The 26,406-nt window shown below is 25.2% G+C and overlaps 1 protein-coding gene across 1 annotated transcript; it reads right to left on the reverse strand.

Moving 5' to 3' along the window:
* Positions 1-125: 125 nt before the first annotated feature.
* On the reverse strand, positions 126-25,477 carry LOC111638626 (adhesion G protein-coupled receptor L3-like). Its single transcript, XM_023384375.1, has 15 exons — positions 24,705-25,477; positions 22,838-23,029; positions 20,903-20,974; positions 20,660-20,783; positions 20,471-20,575; positions 20,134-20,300; positions 19,726-19,781; positions 19,272-19,383; positions 14,243-14,349; positions 13,776-13,878; positions 3,706-3,932; positions 1,851-1,917; positions 1,669-1,754; positions 332-461; positions 126-203 (listed from the first exon to the last, which is right to left on the reverse strand). The coding sequence occupies exons 1-15, from the start codon at positions 25,404-25,406 to the stop codon at positions 126-128; spliced, it is 2,328 nt and encodes a 775-aa protein (XP_023240143.1). The 5' UTR covers positions 25,407-25,477.
* Positions 25,478-26,406: the final 929 nt, after the last annotated feature.

The following is a 26,406-nucleotide window of genomic DNA, read 5'->3' on the forward strand; positions in this document are numbered from 1 at the left end:
ATTTACAATATACATTGTATAACTAAATTAATTTTGAAATAAAATATTTTAAGATATTTATTACAAATTTTAAAATTAATGTTAGATATCAGTTTATACTAATAAAAAACTTAAAAACTTTCCTATTAAAATAAATTGAGTAAAGCTGAATATAATAATACCTCTATATCCATACAACAGTAGAAGATGAAAATCAGAATTCCCTATGAAATAGAAAATTATAAAAAAACATAATATTAATTGTTTACATTCCATCAACATCTTGTAACAATTAAAAGCATAAAAGATTATAATTGATTAAAAAATAAACCTAAAATAAAATCGGAGTTACCTGTAAACTATTAGTAAAAGCAAATGCATATTGGAAGATGGTAGTGGATGTGTCCTCAAGGGCTAATACACCAAAGAACCAATTTACAGCAAAGAAAGGCAATAATGTCACACCGGCTCTTAATGATACCCTGTGGATAGATAAGAAAAAAATCTGAAAACGAAATTAATGTTTAATTCTATTTTTCTAACTTACAATTAAATTAATTTAGCTATTTTATTGTCTTTATCGTCTTGATTTTCAATTTTGGTCGTGGAAAAAGTAAGAGAAATTGTCATTTTTCTTTTTGTTTTTTTTTCCTCGTATATTTCTTTAATTTCATAACCGAAATTATTCTTCGAAAATATTTTATGTAAGATAATAAATAAATCAGTCGAGAAAATGAGAATTTTAACTACATTTAGAAAGGAAAAATTTCTTTTATGCTATGTAAAATGAAACCATCGAGATAGATTCATTTACATAATAACAATTTCTTTTTTAATTTTTGATAATTCCAGAAAAATTATATATTTTTTAAATGTAGGAATATTAAATTACGTATTACGGAGCTGATGCTTATTGATTAAAATTAAGAAATTTCCTCATTTGTTTATAAGATTATTTAAAAAATAAATTAAGATAAATTGTTATACTAAAATTAAAACTTTGTATGCATATTAATATACCGTATTACTTCGAATTTAAGACATCTCATTGTAAAAAATTTTCAGGGAAGAAGAATTTGATTATAATTAACAGAGGGTAAACAATATTTTAAACATTTTTATTCTTTATTTAAAACAGAGAAGCAGATTTAATATGTTTAAACAGGAAATACAATAGAACCCTAATTATCCGAAACATATCTTTAAGTGAATACATTACTTATATTGTAAATCATAACAGAAAGTTTAAAATGATAAAACGTATTACAAAATGATTTGTTTCTGTTACCTTTTATCGTTTAACTTGAATGCGAGACAAATAATTCATATTAAATTGCAACTATAGTCTAATAATACACATTTTAATTCTTGAAACTATTATAGTAACTATTAGCTGTATTATAAATGATGTAAAAATTGTTGTTCTCATATATCATTTAATTCAATAAGATGTAGAAAGAGATTTAAAAGTGATGTATAAATCTCTTAAATTCATAATTTTTAATCCGAAATGATTGTTGTATCGGTTCACATTACCTCGGATAATCGGGGTTCTACTGTACTGCAAAGTTTTCATTATGTACAGTACAAGTCTTATGCAAAGTATTGTGTACAGTACAGTCTTAAATTCGAAATAATTAGACATTTTATACAATTTAATAATTGAAAAAAAAACAAGCAATAACTAACCTGGTTTTTTCTATTTCTGACATGTGTGTCACTGGTCTTTGTTGAAAGAACGTTTTCAATACCAAAATCATGAAAACTGTATTTATCTATTGAAAATATAATTCCGTATTAAAACTTTTATAATTTTAATTTTTTTTTCTTTTTATACAGAATATTAAAATCTCAAAAATTCAAATAATTACCAATATAAGAAGAGACATCGGCACTATAAAAGAGATTAACATTCCTCTTTGTATGGATAACCAACAACTGAAAAATAAAAATAGTGCAAAGTCTAATGTGACAATTTTTCCAATAATTTAAGCTAATTTAATTATATTGAAATGGTTTTCATACCAGAAATTTGTTTCAAAATCAGAAAATTCTTTATATTACCGCTTTTCGAATAATAAAAAATTTAGATCGAAGAAAATTAGTTAAGTCATGACTTTCTAATAAGATTTAATTTTTCTTCTTTTCATTTATAAATTGAAGAATTAGTTTGAAAATTTACAAATTTGAATTATTTATCACTCGGAAATTATCTTATTAGATAAAATAAGCCATAATTTACTCAGTAATATTTAAATGAATAAATTTATAATGAGTTTCAAGTCATTTTTACTTGAATATATAAACTTTCATTTTAACTATAGATGAAATTGTTAATTTTGATTTAAAAAGTTTTAAAACTAATATAATTATTAGTTAATAATTTTTCGTTTAAAAGCATTATTATTATTTTAATTTTTTAAAATCATTTAAAAAAATTAATATTAAAATTAGTTTTAACTTTTTAAACTAATTTTAATTTGTTTTGATATTAATATTAGTTAAAATTTTATATTAAAACATCTATTTTAACTAAATATTACTTAAACTTAATTAAAAACTAAATTTTTAGCAGATTGATGAAAGAAAAAAAATTAATTACTTCTATAATAAAATATTTAAAATACATTTAAAATATAAAATTTAATTATTCTACGAATTAATACGTATTCATTAAAATAATTATTAAAAAAGTTTAATTTTAATTTGATTATTCAAATAGCCATTTTCAATATTAATATAATTTTCGTAACCTCTGAAATCTCTTAATATTTATGTAACAATTTTCTTAAAGCGGCAATAAGAGCGAATTTTATAATTCGAAAAATATAATCAGAGGAAAGCCATATCCATTTAAAATAGCAATAAACATAATTTGTTTTAAAAAATAAATATATATATTTTTAATATTCTACTTTAATACCAAACAAATTTTCTTTATCTCGCATCGTCTCATAAGCGTACGTTTGTTGAAATAACGACCACTTCTTTTTGAATTTACTTGAAAACAGGGAAAATAATTTAAAAATTATATAATTTATTATAATTTTAAACTCCGAAACAATTTTTTCCCCGATTGAAACTTATAAACAAAATAAAATATTACTTAAAAAATTCATTAAAAAATGCAAATATAATTTAATGAAAAGTCTATAAAAACTTAATATATAGAATTAAGAAAAAAATGGTTAAAAATTTATTTTTTTTAAATGTTTCTAACGTGTTTGCAGATGATACAGAGCAGAAATGAGTGCAGAATTTTTGGCAATCCTCCAGACTCATCAAGATTTTTGATATTTGAAGTTAAATGTTTTTGATAGTTAAGTTTGGAAACAACTTTTTATTAAACCACATTTATACTGCATAACAACGGAGTAGGAAGAACATAATACAGTTAATTAGATCATATGTTAAAAAAACTAAATAGCGAGTAATTATAATTTTTTTCTTCTTATTTTAATAAATTTAGAGACGTAAATGTAATTTAGTTATATATCTTCACATTGGAGATAAATTAATGACGAAAAATCACAGAAAGGTTTGTTAAATGTTTTTTAATCTTAAGACTATAATTTATAAACCTTTTAATTATTTTTATTCAATTAATTTCAAGATGAATCGGTATTTAGATTGATGTGTAAGCTAATTTATAAAGCAATATAACACGATGATATAAATAATTTGATGAAAGAACAAAGACAAACAGAATATATAGAATCCACTTACTATCTTCTGGTTTCGTAGCCACTAGGATTAATCGTAAATGAAATTGTTACAAGAGCAATTGGCACAGTCCAAGAAAGAAGAAAATAACTGCGGATTATTCTTCTTAAATCTATTTGCTTAGACGATTTTCGAAGACGACGATAAAGCTGTATGGTAAAAGAAACCATCCAAAAACTTGCAACCAAAGATAGATAATGAAGTGTGATGGATATGCTGTAACAAATTTCCTGAAAATTATAATTAAATGGTTAATTTTATTAATCAGGTTAACTGTTAAAATATCCGATTCATTGTCACGCGTTCTTAACAATACGTGTTATGTTAAGTGTTAGTTTTGGCGAACGTTTGATAATGAGAATTGGTTGGCGGAATGTTGACGTAGTCTAATTGCTTCGTCTTGTTTCAATATATAATATTTACAATATCGTTAAATAAATGAAGTCGAATTCGTCATTTAATCTGTAAGTTAACAGCTTTGACGCTGATTGCTAAAAATGTAAAAGTCGAAATTAAAATGTAAAGGTAATTTGGCATAGATTTAAACTTCAGAAACTACGGTAAATACTACACTATGTTGAAACTATCAGGCGTGCGGCGCAACCACGCTGCTAATATATACATGATGCAGTCTGTATTCAATTTCTTTTATATTTCAATGGATATTGTATTTGTTTTCTTTGCGGTTAAATGATCGTAAGGATCTTTAAGAATCAGTATATGGAGTAGTCCATAAATTACGTAACGCTATTTTCATAATTTTCGATTAATATCCCATCTCTTATAACGTTTCATAACGCGTTCCACATAACTACCCCAAAATTACTTAATGCGTATCCTAAATCCATCCCTTAATTGTACTAAAGAACAATACAGCACTGTAAGCACATTATTATATTAATTACTTTTAAAGCAGTGACATAAATATTGATAGTACGGTTCGCTATGCAACTGTTCGGAAGTAAAAACTCATTATATTACCCGAAGATTGCGATCCTATCATTACATAACGGTTTTGTAAACACCTCCATCTCCTTGTAACGCATCGTAACGATTATCTGCATACCCATCCACATATCTGTGTTACAAAATTTATAGACAGCTCCAAAGTTTGTAAAACAAAGAAAAATTATAAATTAATTGCACTGGCAAAGCGAGAGACGGATATTTAAGAAAAAAAATATATTATAAAATGCATATATTAAAAAAATAAATTTTAGAAGGTAAAATAGAACCGCACTGTAACGAATCTGAATGCGCTGCCATTATTATCGTCCGGAATAAAAATGATTTTCATCTCAAACACAAAAGTAGGTTAATTAGAAAAGTATATAATAAATACATAACGACTATCAAAATATATGCGGATTGAGATAAACTTTTAAATCCAAATGTAGTGTAAGTACTCGAAATCGTCGAATAATCTTTAAAGAGCTAGACAAATCATAGTGGAATTTCTGGTTTGCTGGAGTGCGATATTGGAATTGTATGATCGGCTGAATATAGACAGGTTGTCGCAGATGAACTGCTGATGTTGATTTGCTATATGTCACATTTTTCGATACTCATTGCTTTATAGCTTTATACAGTATATATACAGGTATCCCTCATACAACACGGTTTCGCTCTAACACGGTCTGAAAATTGGGAGTATCCTCGTACAACACGACTTCCGGTTTCGTTCTAACACGGTTTTGGAAATATTTCGTACAAAATTTCACAATTTTTAAGCGGAAATTTCGTTATTCGATATTTTTTTAGTCGCGTAATCATGCGTGCTGTATCAAATTTGCCCATGGATTTTGGAGTATTAAAATTTTCAAATTACAGTATTTTGTGCTTTTCGTCAGATTTACTTTAATGAAACCTGATAGAACAAAGAAGAAAAAATTGCAATAACTTTCCTTTCAACAAGGTGTCATTGTCGTTGCTTTCAGGCTTTAGCCCTTTAGACTGTCACTGTGTTTTCTTTTTATAGATTAATCTTCTAGTAAAGTTTATTTAAACATTTTTAGGTAAATGTTATTAAACACTTTTTTAACCATAGGCATTACTTACCTACGAATGATTACTTCATTCGTAAAAATGACGAACGAAATATAGCGATATCTCGGTACTCGAACAATTCGGTACTCGAACAATTCGGTATTCGAACACAAATTCTGGAAAAATGTCGCTCGGTAATCAATCGAAAGAACGCGACCAGCTAGAAATTTTTGATAAATAACATATTTTTATTTCGTCATCCATAAAAAATTTTTATGTTGAAAAATATGAAAAATGTTACTGATAAGATTAACAAAAAAGCTGGGATGACGACGATACTTCGTAAAAAGAAAACGCCCTCGTTTAAATAAAATTAATATTAACGCATAATACAGTACTTTTAATTGTGATTGTTAATTAATTATTGATTGCTTTAATAAGCATATTTCTGTTAGTAACGAAAAATAAGAGTATACTTTTGGTAACTTCTGGATCGTAACCCAATGTTTTGCATTAGTCCTTTGTTTCGTATAGCATGAATTCTCATAACACGGACCTTTTACGGAACGTAACTACCGTGTTACACGAGGGATACCTGTATATATGTTACGCTCAAAGACCAAAAACACTCCAACACAACGCATTCTAACTTCTCAGATTCAGCTACTACGTAAATTTCGTGTCGTGGCATTTTCAAAAATGCGCACAATGAGTTTTGTCATATTCAATAATACTACAAAGCGAAATTCGTGTGTACATTTTTCTAATAATTAACCAAAATGCGATCTGGCAATGTGTGAATACCACCACGCGTCGTGGACCCTTATTAATGCAGCCAAGACGCAATGTGATAAAAACATCTGTGCAAAAATAAGTAACAAATTTCTTTATTATTTAAAATGAAATTCTAGTCTATATTAAGAATTATACAAAAATAAACAGTTAACCTTATNAAATTTCCAGTAATACAGAGGGAATAAAATGCATTTCTTGAGAGAAACAATAAACAAATTTACAATGAAATTTAATATTAAATCAAGATTTTTTGAGACGGTTATCAACTTTAAATGATTAAGTTCCATTGGATTAAGTGCTTAATTGGCTTTTGAACAGAAATAACGTTCATCTTAGCACATAATCCCCATTTTTTTAAAAGAATTTTTTTCATATTTCTATAGGATAATTCAAAGTAGATAATATTACTATTGGATTTGACTGATGGAGAAATGAATGACTATCTTACTATATCGATTGTGATTTTTCCAATATTATATTTGGCCGACGACCATTGAAACGCTTTTTTTATAGTTGTCTTGATAAAAACACGATTCAATCGCTCTTTACATACAGTTCTTATCTTCTAAAGTATTTTATTTCAATTTTCAAACCACACATTACACCAATTAAGGTATAGAATTAATTATCATTTGTGAGTTATACGATGGGTGTAACTTTGGTCTCATATACATTTTATATATATATATATAATTTTTTTATAGACATATATTATATATATGTATGTATATATATATATATATATCTGTATATATATATACATACATACATACATATATATAGGCTATGTATATAGTTGAGAATCTATAGAATTAAAACATGAGCTATATACAAGTAGTTTGAAATATTTTGAAAAAATTATGAGTTGGTGATTTTTTGATGATCAAATTCTACCAAAAAATGAAAGATGAATGGTTTTATCTCCTCTAAACTTTCAGTAAAAGACCAAAGTTTCACCGTCGATTACATTTTATTCACAAGTGTGCTCTATTTGACTTAGTTAATCACAATGAGAAGGAAATAGCTGAACGAGAGAGAAAATTATCGAAGTAGACTATTCTAGGGTTCTATTAGTGTCCCAGAAAACATTCTTTCGTATATATCTCTCTTTTATTTAAATAAATAGCACCACTTCCAACTTTCCAATTCTAATCTGGAGTGAGAGTGGCCATTTAATGGAATGACGTGACGACGTCACTTGACTAGGAACGGAAATAGAACGAAATCTACGACAACAGTGAAATCACCTGACCAACCATACATATTATAGGCAAAAAAGAACCACGTCACAACCACACGAAACGTCATACACTGTAACTGTGCACGAAACTCTGGAGTTTATCATTTTCTTGTTCTGTCTGCAAAGAGGTTGCTGCAGGGCCTTCAGCCAGAAGTGGTCTTCCACCTTCTTCGTCTAAAGAAATCACTGATTGCTCCCGGGAACATAAGAAACAACCTCTTTTCAACTTGATAGCCGAATTACGTCGTTTCTTCTTCCTTCTCACAAATTTGGTTTTCAGACTGCGTCGTACCTGAACGTAACATTTCTTATATTAAAACGTTTATAAATGAGACACGTATAATAAATACCGTTAAAGATAGTTTTAGAATTTATATTTTAATTAAAAAGAATCCATTAATAACAGTTAAATAATTATTACGATGGTTAAATGTCCATATCCAATTATAGTAAAGTTAGTTTTCAATTACTAAGTAAAAAATATTAATAATATTTTAATTAATTTATTTGAGTTCAAATTTTCAATAACTTATCAACTTACAAATCAATTTTAATTAAAAATCCATTAATTATGTTTAAATAAATTATGTTTACATATAATTTGATAACATTCATCTTTCAGGTAAATCATCTAGAATCTTTTAAGTGATTGTATATAAACTGCATACATTAGAATTAATTAAAATATTTGGAATCAATATTGCAATAAATCTAATTGTTATACATCATAATAATTCTATTGTGGTTTATATATAATTTAGTAATTTATTGAAATGCAAAAAAATATTTTAACTTTTATCTTTCAAGAAATATAACATTTTAATGTGCAAATGGTTAAAATTCCATTTCACTAGGCAAAATGCATTGTTATTTACAATAAAACAACATGATTATATTAAGAATAGACAATATTGGAAAACAATTTAGATATAAAACAATGCAATTAATAGACTTGTATATGGAATTTAAAGCAGATTAATAAGTATCAAACAATGAATAGGATATAAATGTAGTACAGTAGAGCATCGTTTATCCGAATCAATTGGGGACTGGGGTTGCTCGGATAACTGATTATATACGAAAAAATATTAACCTATCCCATCCTGAAATTTTTCTCCGTTGCGTATCGCTTTGCATTGAATTTTCGTCAATGTTAAGCCTAACGTATACTTCTTAAAATAATAATCGTGGCTATTGTATCGTTAAAAATGATTTCTTTATTTTGTACAAAATAAATATATTGAAAAATATAAAAACAATAAAAAATTATACTTCAGTAGTTAATTTAGTATAAAAAATGTAACATATTTGAGTAGCCCAAGACATAGCCGAAGATTGCAGCGTCACAGCACTGGCAAAAATTTAAATTTGCTGACTGGAATTCTTTCGGATAAACGACGCTCTACTGTATTTTGATATATGTTCATAAAAAGAGAAGAATGTGTTAATTCAGTATCTTTTTTAAAGATTGGATAAAATATATCAATTCCACAATGTTGCAAACCTTTCAATAGAGCAAATAAAAGAACTAGCATCATCTGAAAAAGTTAATGTTCTTTATTATTGCTCCATGTTCTAAACTGAAAGTTTGTTATTCTCATTGATCAGCATATCACATCAAGAATAAAGTGAATAAAAATGCTGCCAATCTAGATGCTGTATTTACCTTTTCATTATATCCTTGTAATCAGGACATACAGAAAAAAGTAGATGGTTGCCACAAGATTAAAGATACAATTCATGAAGAAATTATTAATCAATACATTCTGTAATGGTTTAAACACCTGATAAAATCTGTTTAAAATAAAAACAGATAAGAAAGTGATAGTCTTGTTATCTGATATATTACACTACAATGTCATATAAACAGCATTTGTTTCAGTGGTATAAATGGATATCTCAAACAATAAGTATAAATTGTTCAAACTTTCACCATAGAATTCAATGGTAAATAACTTCAAATTGCTTATCAAAGAGTATTCAAAATAATTTACAAGCTGTGATAATGCAGTTAAATGTTAGAATAAATTATAAATGTTAGAATATAATAGCAATTTAGAGAGTAATAAAACAATTTATTTTGTAACCACTTGAATAATAATGAATTATTTTTTAATTTAAAATGAAAATTTGTCATTATCAGTTATTCAATAAACATATTTTTCATTTAGATGTACATCTTCACAAATCAATAAAATGCAATTTTTTTTAGTCTAGCTGTAAACATTAATATAATTTAGAATTTCTGCAAGAATAGGCCCAGATCAAGACTTGAACCCACAACTCAAATACAGTATTAACATTATTTTCATTTACAGAATCCTAATAAAACATTTAATAAAAGTAATATTGCATGCAATTTAAAATGATAAGTTATCATAAATTGTGTGATTCTTTTAAATAAGTGATCATTTGCTTGCAGGAGAAATATCAATATTTTTAGCACAAACATTTAATATTTATATTTGATAAATATTTAATTGATATTTTCACTGCCGTTAAAAGTAAATATTTTCTCATACTCAACTTTAATATCAAATCTTAAATCAATTCATTTTAAGCTAAATATAGTATTCTAGAAATAAACAACAATTACATTGCAGAATAAATTCATATGTCATCCTCTCATAATTTTTAATAAAATTTCTTTTTATGCAACGTGAAAATGATAAATTACAAAACATTCTAAAGATCATTTTTTAAAGCATTTTAAATAATTGCATTTTTAATTTAAGAAACCAACTTTTTTTTTTAAACTACAGTAGACCCCTATAAAACGGGTTCATATAATACAGATTCATATAAAACAGCTAAAAATTGCAATTGTATTCATATAAACACGCTAAAAGAGACTCATATAACACAGTAAAACATGATCTCCGACTCGTGTCATGACAAGATTGCTTGAATCCAATAGCGAATATTGCACAAACCATTGAGTTTAAATGAGCAGCAGACCTACTAAAAACCATTTATTATTTAACAGCCATAAAAATTATATTTATATTAATGATGTCTCCAAAGTTCAGCAAACTTTTCACAGAAAAATAACTTATCAGGAAACACGCGCCCACCATTCGATGCGCCACTCCACAACAAAACAAAACAAGCTTAAGCAATGGCGTCGTCAAACGGTGCACACTCGGTAAGTAATCCTACAATTTTTTGTTTATAGCATAGTTTATATGGATTATTACCAAAAAATTATACATGTTTTGGAAATGTTGAGTCAAATTAGTCTAGAATCAATTAATTTTATGGAAGAAAATTTTTTTATATGTTGATAATCATTATCGTAATTATTTTAAGATATTGTATTATAGAACCCTTTGAAAATATATTTTTCACTTGAATTATCACCTGGAATGAATACGGTTATACATCACTAATTTTCAAATATTTCAGCTATGTNTTTTTTTTTTTTTTAAATCTGTTGTTAAATAATACTTCAAAAGTAAAACAATAATTAGCAGATTATAGCAAATCATCTTTAAATTTACCGTATTTGTGCCGTAAATTAGGATTACGTCTAAACCTTAAAAAACATCTTTAAAGATGCATTATGCTATTGCACTTCTATTAATATATCTCGATTTCAACTTCAGAAAAATATCCATTAAGATATTAGAAATAATCTTTACATTACTTAACAGATCGAAAATGTTTCTGGTAATAATTCCATCAGTAAAGAACTATGTAAGATAAAAATAGATTTTTTAAAGCAACACAGAGAAATCAAAGAGTGAGTAAAAGTTTAATCACCAAAAAAATGTTTTATCTTATAAATGAGCAATTACTTATTGTGACATCCTCACAATGCCGAACTGCAATTTTTAATCAGATTTTTGATTAATTAAACTTAAAACATATGCTCTCCACCTCAAATTAGTGGTGGCTTGCCCCTGTACTGTACATCATACTTTTCCTGCTAGCAACAGAGTCGTGCCTATCATCTATCTAACACCTTCCAGGAGAAAATATTTGAACTAAAATAACATGATTTCCCGTTTATAATTAACCAGGGCCTTCTGCCCGTACTGATTCCATATCTGTTCTCTTCTTCCATTTACATTACTCCGTTCTCGAGACTAAGGACGGACAGACGGACTGATAGACAAACATACGACAGTGGGAATTTATAGGTCTTCAATTTTTTTCAAATTGTAGCCCAACAAGGATTTGATAAATTATAATTATCAATATTTGCAATGACTGCTTGAATAATTATAAATTTTCTTAGCCAAATAGTTATGAATATTTAATTTATTCCCAAATTTTATAAATTTATAATTAAATAGTGAAATATAAAATGACCACTATTTTATCATTAGGATAGATCGTAGGAAGATACAATATATCTTACTATGTATGTATGCTGTAAGTATATATTCGATAGTAAGATATAGTATAACTTACTAAGGTATAATCTAAGTAATTATCATAAACTATTACTGCAACTTATCAACATTCTGTGTAGTATAATATGAAAGTTTAGAAAAAGAGTATGCAATTTTTTTTTATCAATAAGAGTCAAATTTCATATTCATAACAGTGTTATTTCTAGCATATGTCAGGTATACACAGTATATTTGCATTAAAAAAATGGAATTGATGTAACTTAGTAGGTTTTCTATTAGCTTTCTGTATATAGATTACCTCTCTACCTACCTTCTAGAAAAAAGAAGGGAAAAAAATTCGCTAAGATCCTTTTACAAATTAACTTTTACCACAATGTTAATCGTATTAAATTTTAGTTTGGTATATTAAGCATTTACTCTAGAAAATCGAAAATATGTTTAACAACGAATTGATTAATATTAAAGTTTTAATCACAATAAATTATCTTCTTTACTAGAGTTAATCTGAAGGAATGAGCTTGAATACTTAAGCATATTATTGGTAGACTTTCGAAGAGACTCATCTACTAAGGTAAATTCGTGAATGTAATTACTTAACACCCAATTCGATGATAGATGAGATTATAAGATCATGTAAGAGAATCGCACTTCAGAAGCTTAGTAAACTTATTTGAGATGATTTTAACAGATTAAGAACACATTCAGAAAAGGTCTAAAAATTTGATTAATTTATTTAATCAAAATCTTTACGTTGAATCTTTATTCTTGTTTACATTGATTATACGAAGAATTGTTAATTTTTCAAAATTATTGTAGAAATAAACAAAGAATATTTTATAGTAAAATATTCTTTATAAATATGGAATTTTTAAAACAGTTTTTATTACCCACATTTAATTTTTTTAAGATTTTCATAAACTTTTACAACTTTTCATTTTATAGATATTTGTCCGATGAAATTATTAACAGAAAAACTGTTGAATTAAATTATATAATTAATAAAAGTAATAATAGTAGATATCTTTACTAAAAGTAAACCGTTTAATGTAAATATTTTTGAAATATTAATATTAAAAAATATAAAATTATTACCAAAGATAATCATTAAAAAATATTACCTTATTGTATTGTTTTATTGATGGATATTTTATGCTATTGAAAGTATATTTGGTATTATTCAAATGCAATAAAATAACTATCAAAATTACTTTTTAAAATAAAATATAAATCTGTAAGATATATTTTTTCGTATATAAAAATGTTATAAAATAATTATTATATTCCATTCGCGCAATAAAAATTAAAGCATAAAGGCAGTAAGTAGAATGTTGTTCGTGTATAAGTTTATTTAATAACTTATTGCATTAATTGCAGAATAAAAAAATATTTGTTAATATATTTTTATATTTTTTTCATAACTTTATGTATAATGTTTAAAGTATTTTAAAAAATTAAGTAAAAATTTAAAGCTTAAAAAAGTAATTTTACTTACTCGATCGAACGAACAAAACAACAATAAAAAAAAGCTAATCAAGTTACTTTTGTATAATACCGAAAACGGAGAAAAAATTTTTTTAATTAAAAATAAGTCACATTAGTTAAGTACGAGTCTAGAATTCAGTTAATTGTTTGAAAACCAACGGACAGTTAATGATATTTGCTATTCATAGAGCATCTGTAAGAAATGCACTTGCCTCATGTTGGGTAGCGTTGATACCGGCCATGAATACCACTTGGATTGTTGCCATGGCAATCAGTAAATTCAATAAAATAGGAGAGGATTCTGGACAGTTTTTTCTGGAAAAGAAACTCGTAGAATTTAAACTCCGAAACTAAACATTTATATTTTTTGTAAACACTAAAATTTAAAATCAAAATCTGTAATTAAAATAGAATAATTATATTATTATAAAAAAGGATAAATTGTAGATAAAATGTATAATTTAAAAATTCAGACAATGTTCAGACTGTTAATTGTTTTTCGTTAAAATTATAATTTTATACTAAATCTCATTAAAATGTAAATAAAGTAGTGTGTAAAATATTTCTGGAGAATGCATATATATTTTTTCTTTTTAAATTTAAAGTTTATTTAATGATAATTAAATATTGTACTAATTAGAATTATCGTTTAAATTAAAATGTATTTTTCCCCTTGTACCTGTATCTATGAAGGTTGGCAATTAACGTCAATACCACAGCTATAAAAGATACACCACAACTGGCAACGATGACACGACTAAATGAATGAGATGGATATTCTTTGATCTGAAATTAAAAAAAAAAAAAACAATAATCTGTTTAAATGCTTAATTAAATTTCATATTTCATACGTTTCGCTTCTTAATAATTTTCGCATGAAATAATAAATTAAAGTATTGTTCAAACTACTCATTAAATTAAACATTTTGTAATGTGATTGATTTATTCGTTTATCTTGATGTAATTTATTAGTTTGTATGTCTGTTCTAATTACTGTTGAGGAATTTAAAAAAGGAATAATTTCACTTTATAGCAATATGCTTGGCATATATGTCAAAGAAAATGGTTCCACAGATTTCTATATATAACTATTTTTTAGTACAAGAGCATCTCATCTCTAGCTATCATTCATCTCTTTTGTAGGACTACCCTGGGGTCTTTTAGCATCCATTCTTGATTCTAAGACCTGAGAGAAAACAATTTTTATCATAAAGCTGGACGTTTCAAAGATATTTTTAGGATTCTCTCTTTTTATCACTATTCTTCGATTTTCTCCCTGCAGTAACCAGGTTAGATTTAATAATAGTTTAAAAGCACAGAAATACATATCGTAATAATGAAGGTTATGTCATTATATGTCAATATTATTTAATTAAACTTACCAATGGATAGAATTTAATTGTAAACAAATATATTGGATATACATTATATACAGTACATATACGAAAAAATTTTACAAAGTATATTTCATAGCCATTAAAATTTAAAAGAGAAATTTTCATGCAGATATATTTGAAATAAACTTGCAAATTTCGTTATATAGAAGTACGAGTATATTTTTATTTTATAAAATAATATTTCATTTTAAATAATAAAATAATGTTTTGTTGACTTTTGAATGGCACACAACAATAATTTTTTTATTCTTTTTTTTTTGCTATTGGGACTTCAAGAAAAAATAATCTTAAAGCGAAGAAAACCTAATACGTGACAATTCTGGCAAAGAGAACAAATTTTGCAAATTATTCTTTCTGCTAGAGAAAGAATTTCCCTTAGGTATCTTCCTTTCTACGGCTACTTACACAGTAACTACAAATCCATCAATTTAAATCGTCTTTTTTTTTATTTAGCTTTAGAATCTACTTCCATTTTAGAAGTCCAAAAGTAAGAAAAGAAAAGGAAACAGAAAAGAATGGATTGTTTCTTTGCTACAGATTAAAATAAAAGATGAATTCGAGAAATACAAAATAGCCAAAAAGATTACAGTTTGAAAATCATTGAAAGGAAAATAAAGCTATCTTTTGAAAAACAGCTCTTTCAAAATATCCATAAATCATTTTATCCTTATATATATATTTTTAACTTCAAATATATATATATATATATATTTAAACTTAAAAATGAATTAATCATGATTTTTCTGCGCATTTGCTATCGAGTTAGCAACAATTGAATAGAGTATAATAAATCAATTATTTTGTCACTTTATTACAGATACGTCCAACATCACCCTTTCAAACTAATCATAGATTCATTGAAATTACAAACTATCCAACTGGAGAAATGAGTTAATATATATAAAGTTAAGCAATTTATGGTAAGAGGAAAATTAAATGACATACTGTATTGAGAAAATTTACTACAGGCTATGAAATTATCATCACAGTTTTAAAATTAATAAACCAAATGCCTACTAGTTACGTTCTTAAAACATTGAACTGAATTGTCATTCTATTAAATGATATACACTTATATTTTAATTAATTAAAACTTGGAATGACATAAATGCATTTTGTAATATTAAAATTCATGCAAAGTAAGAGAAGTTTTGTCAAGTTGGATTCTGATATGTTGGATATACGATTTACAAATTAGTTAATAATGCGTTGGTTAACATTTCTATCACATTAATCTATTATTTGTTTTAATTTTATGAAAATTGTACGATTAAATTAGTGCCGTGATCCCTAAACTTGATAAAACTATAAAAACTTCATTATTATTAATTAATAAAATTCTTTAAATTCTTAATATTTTTAATACATTATATTATTTAAATTATAAAAGTTCGGTAATAAAATATATTTCCATCTTCTCACTTCTAAAAAATGTTTAAACTTTTCCATTTCGAATAGGCAACGTTAGATTTGATCGCACTTATTCAAGTAGTTTCGAAAAATCCTCATAAAACCTTGAATAATGAAATGGTAAAATGCATTACTTACTCCCCGAAGGCCAAATTGTTAAAATTTTTTGCTTCACGTGTAAAATTTATTCTGTGAATTTCATCACTCCAGTATAAAATCATCGCATCTATTATAATATACCCACGAATAAAATAATAACAATAAGTTTTGAATTTTTAAAATAGAATTTTGTACAAAAGAAAAATTCAAATGATCGATTTTAGTTTGTATCTAAGATATTAGTTCATAAAATCTCCATAGCTGAAATATTTTTAATAAAAAATTTTAATATTATTCACACGAAAGGAATTATCGTTAGCTTTAATTAAAAATTAAAAGACACGAACATTTAGACATTTTTTAAATTAAATTTACTATTTTCTAAAGAAACATACGCAAGTTAATTTTTTCTAAATTTTTTAAATAATATAAAAGCTAAGTGATATTCAAATACATGCCTTACATATATTATTTTACTTTATCACATCACAAGAGTACTCAATTATCAATAAGTACGCATTATTGTAAGAATAATACAAGAAATAATGGTAATAATTTCTAAAATTAATAACTATGATAAAATTTTCAAGACGTTCATTTAAATATTACGCTTTAATAAACAGAAAGAATTGACGCACAATATATTTTATAGAACGTATATTTAAATTATAATTTTTAATATTTTGTCTTATTTTATGTAATTATTATTCTATATAAAGGCACACAGATATCTCAGCCCTAAATAATTTACATGAATTATTCTAATAGCTTTCTCTAAACTGAAAAGAAGGATATTTTCTTCTTGTTTCAAAAATGGGACATTGTACTTTCGTTTAATATAGAAAATTTCAATAATTTAAACATAATTATTGAAACAGAATATAAAGAATTCGAAATAAGAAACAGTAAAATATTGATGTTTTCTAAAATTTAGGTTTCTAGTAGGCAATCGATCCTGATAGAAAAAAAAAACAATTTGAATGAATGCTTTACTTTTGATTATGCTAGCATTTTAAAACCCTTTCTTCTTGTTACAAAAAGAGTAGAAGATAAAATTGAATAATTATTATTATACTTACAATTTAAGTAATTTGGAAATTCATTTTTTATTAAATAAATATAAGCAATTAGATAATTTTAAGGCAATAAATCCTATCAACATCGAGATCTAAAGATATTTATCTTTACTCTTTGCATATTAAAATCCATGCTGTTATAAATAAAATAATCTCATATTTGTAGTAAACATATTAATATAAAGTTTAGAAGCAAATTAAATAATTTATAATAAAATAAGAGATATTTTAAGAAAAGAAATGAAAGTAATATTAAAAAGATTTCTTATGCATTTGTTCATACTAAACATAAACTATTTTAAAATTTTTAAAAGTTAAAAAATTTTTTATTTTGAAATTAAATTTATTAAATTTAACCACTATAAATTGAAATAAAATAAAACTAAATAAATTTAATTTAAAAATATGAATTTTTTCTTACTCTTTTCTCCGATTTTTGCAAAATTAAAGCCACTGCAAGAAGATCTTGGCAATGACACGTGATGGTATCCTTCTTTCTAAATACTATATGACATCGTTCGGTAGACCAGATTCTAAAAATACCCTTTTTTTAATTAAAAATATTGTAACTATTAAGGTTTAATTTTATTAATTTTTAATACAAACTTTTTCATCAAATGTTTTTATGTCTTTTACAGATACAATGATGTTTACATATTTAAATTTAACAAAATATATTAAAGTATTTTAAAAATGTCATAAAATTACAGAAAATTTAGTAGAATTTTTAAATGGATTTTGTTCTATATATCTTATAGAAAATGTTAATTTTATAAAGGTATAAATAGAACCTTTTTTTAAAAAATTTTTTCTTTCTTTTTTATCTGCTATAATTTTAATTAAAGAATTTTTTAAAATTAACAACTTAATCTTACTTGCTAGAATTTTGCAGCACTGCACAACTGTGGACATATTCACCTTCATTTTGTACCTTCAACAACCGGAGAAAAAAGTTATTTTTAATTATAGAATAGAATTTTATCGATAAAANTAAAAGCTTTCTCTAAACTGAAAAGAAGGATATTTTCTTCTTGTTTCAAAAATGGGACATTGTACTTTCGTTTAATATAGAAAATTTCAATAATTTAAACATAATTATTGAAACAGAATATAAAGAATTCGAAATAAGAAACAGTAAAATATTGATGTTTTCTAAAATTTAGGTTTCTAGTAGGCAATCGATCCTGATAGAAAAAAAAAACAATTTGAATGAATGCTTTACTTTTGATTATGCTAGCATTTTAAAACCCTTTCTTCTTGTTACAAAAAGAGTAGAAGATAAAATTGAATAATTATTATTATACTTACAATTTAAGTAATTTGGAAATTCATTTTTTATTAAATAAATATAAGCAATTAGATAATTTTAAGGCAATAAATCCTATCAACATCGAGATCTAAAGATATTTATCTTTACTCTTTGCATATTAAAATCCATGCTGTTATAAATAAAATAATCTCATATTTGTAGTAAACATATTAATATAAAGTTTAGAAGCAAATTAAATAATTTATAATAAAATAAGAGATATTTTAAGAAAAGAAATGAAAGTAATATTAAAAAGATTTCTTATGCATTTGTTCATACTAAACATAAACTATTTTAAAATTTTTAAAAGTTAAAAAATTTTTTATTTTGAAATTAAATTTATTAAATTTAACCACTATAAATTGAAATAAAATAAAACTAAATAAATTTAATTTAAAAATATGAATTTTTTCTTACTCTTTTCTCCGATTTTTGCAAAATTAAAGCCACTGCAAGAAGATCTTGGCAATGACACGTGATGGTATCCTTCTTTCTAAATACTATATGACATCGTTCGGTAGACCAGATTCTAAAAATACCCTTTTTTTAATTAAAAATATTGTAACTATTAAGGTTTAATTTTATTAATTTTTAATACAAACTTTTTCATCAAATGTTTTTATGTCTTTTACAGATACAATGATGTTTACATATTTAAATTTAACAAAATATATTAAAGTATTTTAAAAATGTCATAAAATTACAGAAAATTTAGTAGAATTTTTAAATGGATTTTGTTCTATATATCTTATAGAAAATGTTAATTTTATAAAGGTATAAATAGAACCTTTTTTTAAAAAATTTTTTCTTTCTTTTTTATCTGCTATAATTTTAATTAAAGAATTTTTTAAAATTAACAACTTAATCTTACTTGCTAGAATTTTGCAGCACTGCACAACTGTGGACATATTCACCTTCATTTTGTACCTTCAACAACCGGAGAAAAAAGTTATTTTTAATTATAGAATAGAATTTTATCGATAAAATTCCTCTATTAAGCTATTAATAAATTTAATAAAAAAGCTTTATAATAAAATTATGAATTATGTAAATGTAAACAAATCCACTAAAGTGTAAATTTAATTTTAAAGTATTGATTTATCTTTATTATTATTTTTTCTCCTTTGCTTGGTTTTACGGTTAAACATTTTCAAGTTTTGTTTATATCAATCTATCAACAAGAAAATTATTCAAAAAAATATTCTGAGATTAGTCATGCTGAATATATCTATTTTAAAATAGAGAAAAAAATGTTTCTAACTAGTTTTTTTCCCCTAACCTTATTCATTTTCAGCGTCACTTCAAAAGGAATTGGTTGAGGGGAAACAGAAGTAATGGCCGTTGCTATGACTACGTCGCTGTTCAACATCATCCTGGCCGTATTTAAGATTTTTCCCAGATGCTGGATCCAAATAAAGGCAAAAGCCATATTTTCCACATCAGAGTCTAAAAGATTTCCAAAAATTAATTTTTAATGTTACGATATAGTATAATTAAACGTGTGACTGAAAAGATATTAATGCGATGAAGATGTAAGTTAAATTATTTTAAATCTTTGCACTAAAATATGTAAATTATTGGAAATCTTTGCAAGAAAACTTGTAAATTATTCTTACATTCAATATTAAGAAAAGTAGGAAAATATTCATCTTTTTCTTCTGTGCTATTATTATTTGGCCAAATGTGATCGATTGAAGTTTGTTTATTAAATAGAGACATCACTAAAATGGAAAATAAACTGGATTAATTCATTCTTTAGCTTTTAATATAAAATATTATTAATATAATTTAATATAAAAATTTACCTATATTTTGAGAAGAACGAAATACTAAGGCTCTTCTTTCTATTCCTAATAAACTATGTAGCGCTTTTTGTGCTAAAATTTCTAGACCAAGAATAACTTGAGCAGATTTTGTTGATAAAAGATACTGGAGAGAAATAACTTAAATATTACAAAAAGACTGAGAAATAATTAAAAATATTACATTCATTAAAATATAATCAGTCGATTAATATTAAATATAAAAGAATTGTTTCAAATGCTTACATTTTTTTCTGAATTAGATGAAAATGTAATAACTTTCCTAGTTAATAATTCGTCCGCGCATTGCAAAAGATCCTTAAACAAATATAAGATAATTCTATTTTGAATTTATGTATATCTATTTAAATTTATTTAGAGTTTTAAAAAAATAATTCAGAAAGTAAATAGATTATTTTAAGAATAAAAAAAAGTCATCCTAAGTTGTTGCATTATTCTACTATAATTAATAAATACATTATACACTTTTTTTTATGAAACTAGAGGTTAATTAATTAATTTTTTTATAGATTATGAATAGGCAATCAATGTAAATTTTTTTCTGTGTCGGATTTACTTTTTTTTGTAAACTTATAAAAGTGAACAATTACTGTTCATGATAAACACGAAGAGGGCTTACAGCCACGTATGCAACGTCACTATCGCTGTCAGCACGCAGGTTAACGTCGGCTATCAACATTTTTTCTAATACATCTATTGTTTGCAATCTGTCAACAGGACTGAGTATATTCGCAACAGGTAAATAATCAGCTAGTTCTTCAGCTAGATGATATAAACCCGTCAGTAATCTCTTATGAAGGTGGTAGAGAACCTGAAAGATATAACAAGGTTTAAAGAGATAAGCCATGCGAGGAAATTAATTTCAAATTTTAAAAACTAATAAAATAATAATAATAATTTTAATTAAATTTACTTTTAACTTAAATAATTTTACAATAATATTTTAAAAAATAAATAAAAGTTTGTATATTATTATTATTTTTTATAATAAATCTTAAACAAAATTACTACATTTAAAGCATTTTGATAAGATTCATTTCTAACAAAAATGTAAAAATGTGATTTATTACTGGAATTATTTCTCGTTTTTTTAATACAGAAAGTGTCGTTATTAGCATTGATTGTAACCGGTGGTAATCAAATCGTCATTTGTCATCGACTGACCTGTTTTACAGTAGATATTTTTGCTCTGTTTATCAGAAAATTCTTTTCTGGAAATCACCAATATAACCCGGAGATAAGGAATTGTGATCGGGAGATTAAAGGCATTTACAGTAGTGGTTATATTAAGTAGAAAGAGAAGATAAGCTTGCTTTGCTATCGAAGGAACGTGAGAGTGATACACAGTATTGTGGACTTACAATCAGTATGATAAAAATGATGAATGAACCTCTTTGCTTCATTTAGGCACCACAGTACATGTTAGGAATCCCTTATAAATCACTGTAATCAAAAGTTACATAACTAAAGTTACGATCGAGTTTGTCTTAAATGATCATTCTGAATGTTGAAATTAATGAATTTAATTATAAAAGTGACATTTCTCTCATTTAATCACCACTAACTTGAGATACATAATATAATCATTTATTCAATAATTTTATTAGACACATTTATAAATTCGCAGTAATAATAAAATTTATTTTAGATTTTAAATATATTATATAATTAAATATATTTAAGGAAAAATTAATTAGGAGCATTAAACTTAATATTTATTTTCATGTTTATTTCACCGAAACACATTGAAACTTTCAGATAAAAATTAATATAATTTTATAATTATATTTTAAATATTTATTCACTTTTTATGCTGAAAACANGCATTGCAAAAGATCCTTAAACAAATATAAGATAATTCTATTTTGAATTTATGTATATCTATTTAAATTTATTTAGAGTTTTAAAAAAATAATTCAGAAAGTAAATAGATTATTTTAAGAATAAAAAAAAGTCATCCTAAGTTGTTGCATTATTCTACTATAATTAATAAATACATTATACACTTTTTTTTATGAAACTAGAGGTTAATTAATTAATTTTTTTATAGATTATGAATAGGCAATCAATGTAAATTTTTTTTCTGTGTCGGATTTACTTTTTTTGTAAACTTATAAAAGTGAACAATTACTGTTCATGATAAACACGAAGAGGGCTTACAGCCACGTATGCAACGTCACTATCGCTGTCAGCACGCAGGTTAACGTCGGCTATCAACATTTTTTCTAATACATCTATTGTTTGCAATCTGTCAACAGGACTGAGTATATTCGCAACAGGTAAATAATCAGCTAGTTCTTCAGCTAGATGATATAAACCCGTCAGTAATCTCTTATGAAGGTGGTAGAGAACCTGAAAGATATAACAAGGTTTAAAGAGATAAGCCATGCGAGGAAATTAATTTCAAATTTTAAAAACTAATAAAATAATAATAATAATTTTAATTAAATTTACTTTTAACTTAAATAATTTTACAATAATATTTTAAAAAATAAATAAAAGTTTGTATATTATTATTATTTTTTATAATAAATCTTAAACAAAATTACTACATTTAAAGCATTTTGATAAGATTCATTTCTAACAAAAATGTAAAAATGTGATTTATTACTGGAATTATTTCTCGTTTTTTTAATACAGAAAGTGTCGTTATTAGCATTGATTGTAACCGGTGGTAATCAAATCGTCATTTGTCATCGACTGACCTGTTTTACAGTAGATATTTTTGCTCTGTTTATCAGAAAATTCTTTTCTGGAAATCACCAATATAACCCGGAGATAAGGAATTGTGATCGGGAGATTAAAGGCATTTACAGTAGTGGTTATATTAAGTAGAAAGAGAAGATAAGCTTGCTTTGCTATCGAAGGAACGTGAGAGTGATACACAGTATTGTGGACTTACAATCAGTATGATAAAAATGATGAATGAACCTCTTTGCTTCATTTAGGCACCACAGTACATGTTAGGAATCCCTTATAAATCACTGTAATCAAAAGTTACATAACTAAAGTTACGATCGAGTTTGTCTTAAATGATCATTCTGAATGTTGAAATTAATGAATTTAATTATAAAAGTGACATTTCTCTCATTTAATCACCACTAACTTGAGATACATAATATAATCATTTATTCAATAATTTTATTAGACACATTTATAAATTCGCAGTAATAATAAAATTTATTTTAGATTTTAAATATATTATATAATTAAATATATTTAAGGAAAAATTAATTAGGAGCATTAAACTTAATATTTATTTTCATGTTTATTTCACCGAAACACATTGAAACTTTCAGATAAAAATTAATATAATTTTATAATTATATTTTAAATATTTATTCACTTTTTATGCTGAAAACANATAATACAGACGTTAATTTTTCTCTTGTCGCAATTAATATATACTTTCTTACAAATTTATTTTAGTTTCTTTTTTATCTATTGCATCATCTTCCAAATCATAATTTATTAACGAATTTTTATTTGAAAATAATGAATTATGTATTAAATTAATACATTTATTTCCATCCAAATAATTAAATTATAACTGAATTCGGTTAATTGCTCTACAGAATATAACGCGTTTTAATGAATTGTATTTATATTTATAAAACAAATTTGTATGTATTTTGTTTAAATGTTTATAAGTTATATAATGTTTACATATAATTGTGGGTATTTTTAAATGCTAGTTATATATTTAAAGTAAAGAAAATGATTGATTCTAAAATCATCTTAACATTTGAAACTTTGTATGACTTTTTAAATATTATTAACAATTAAAAAGTTTCTTTCAACATAAGAGTTAATAAAAATTTAAACTAATTTCTACTTTTAACTGATAAAAATTAATACGAATAGCTTCACTTTATTGGATTACAAAAATACAATTAAAAGTTTGAAATTCTGTTCGTGCGTAACAACAAGAATGTAATGGCATTTATCTTGGAATAATACAACTCCAAGTACTTACTTCATGTAACATTATTGAAAAAAATAAAATAAAAATAACGAGATCCCTTACCAGATGGCCTAATCTCTGCAATCTTTCCAGCTTGCAGTCTGTATAGTCAGCTGTTCCCCAAATTCCACCAACGTAACAACGTCTATAAATGTTGCCATGATACCCAGTGGTACATGGTTGGACGGCCAATGTTCCAACTTTCCTATCATTCCACCAAATGTCATTGTCTTTTTCCGACGGGCATCTAACTTCTTGATGTTTTGTCACAGAAACATTGACTGAAGGAAAAGTAGAAATTTCTTCAGATATCTGAGAAATGTTTTGTTGTGCTAAATGTTTGGATTTGGCAACTGCACTGATCATATTAACTGGTATCCTCCTATCTTCGGAACTTGTCGCGTTTGTTTCTGTGATGTTTCCTAGCAATTTGATATTATGAGTTACCATTTCTGTTCCTATGTTTTCTACATCGGTAATATATCGCGGAATTACTTGGTTTGGAACTGTAGTTACTTTCGTGCTGACATTTGGCGGATTATCAGATGAATCATTTTCATCAATTGTTACTGGATGGATAATAGTGGATATTGGAAGTGTTACAAGTTGACTAACATTTACGTGCTGAGAATAAAATATTGGCATTTCAGACGGAAAATCTTGTTTTTCGACTTCCATTATGGGACGGTTAGTGGACTGGAGAGTATCTTCCTCGCCGGAAATTCTTGTAATGGCGAGAAAGACAAACCAGAACACGAAAAGCATTCCTAAAATATAAGAAAAAACACACTTACTTATTAAAATTATACATTAAAAACACAAAATCTTGTTCCAATAATAATATCAACATTAAAGAATTTTAATATTTAATTATGCAATATACTACAGTACAAATATAAATGCCATAAAATTATCATTTTAATATTTTTAAAGCACTTCAATTTATTTTTTGAAATGTTCATTAACTTAAAACAAATTGCATGCATAGGATTTATCATGAAAATTATTGTAGTGTAATAAATATTACTGCTTCAAATGAAAGATTTTACGACAACAGCTTGAAATTTTGCATACTTTAACAATAATTCTAATTTATTCCATATTATAAATCAATTTGTAAAAATTGACAATCAATTTAGCAAATTATAGTTTTTCTTTTTTTCCTTACTATTTTTAAAGGCATTTTCTTTCATTTGGAATCTTACTTAAATTATCACATAATTTCGTTGAATATGTCGATTATTCTTTTCAAGCAATTTCGTTTTTTTATTGAACAATTTTGATGATACTATTAGAAGTTTTAATAAAATTTATCGATTTTAATTCACATTGTACACTTTAAACCCATTTTTCTATTACAAGGTGCAATTTAAATAATATAAAATAAAGAAAGACGTATCGATTTCTGTTCGAAATTAACATTGAATGTGAAAAAATAGAAAGTTAGTTTTTGTTCTTGTAAAGTTTTGAAATTGCATTTGTCTAGCAGATATGACGGAAAGTAAAGTTTTCTATTTTTTTAATTTTGAATATAAACAAGATAAATGCTAAAAACAGATTCAGGCAGCACCATCCCTAGTAGCTTACGAGACATGGGATAATTCAATCAGTGCGGGAACTCATTGAGACTAAATATATATTTTAAAGACTTTTATTTTATATTATATATATATTTATTGACAAGACTATGTCTTCTTTATAAAATCGTACTGCCACTCGTTCTTACCAGCATAGAGGTATGAAGGAGTACTTGTCGAGAGTTGAT

The sequence above is a fragment of the Centruroides sculpturatus genome, unplaced genomic scaffold (genome assembly GCF_000671375.1).
Source record: "Centruroides sculpturatus isolate CEXI.00-Female unplaced genomic scaffold, Cexi_2.0 scaffold1267, whole genome shotgun sequence".
NCBI classification, from domain to species: Eukaryota; Metazoa; Arthropoda; class Arachnida; order Scorpiones; family Buthidae; genus Centruroides; species Centruroides sculpturatus.

Excerpts from the sequence above, each read along its gene's own strand:
- LOC111638626 (XM_023384375.1), bottom strand. The coding sequence starts at position 25,406 with ATGCTTTTCGTGTTCTGGTTTGTCTTTCTCGCCATTACAAGAATTTCC. Across the intron at positions 1,918-3,705 it reads GGCTACGAAACCAGAAGATA|TTGTTGGTTATCCATACAAA; the intron begins GTAAGTGGATTC and ends TTTATTTTTCAG. Across the intron at positions 1,755-1,850 it reads CGATGTCTCTTCTTATATTG|ATAAATACAGTTTTCATGAT; the intron begins GTAATTATTTGA and ends TATTTTCAATAG.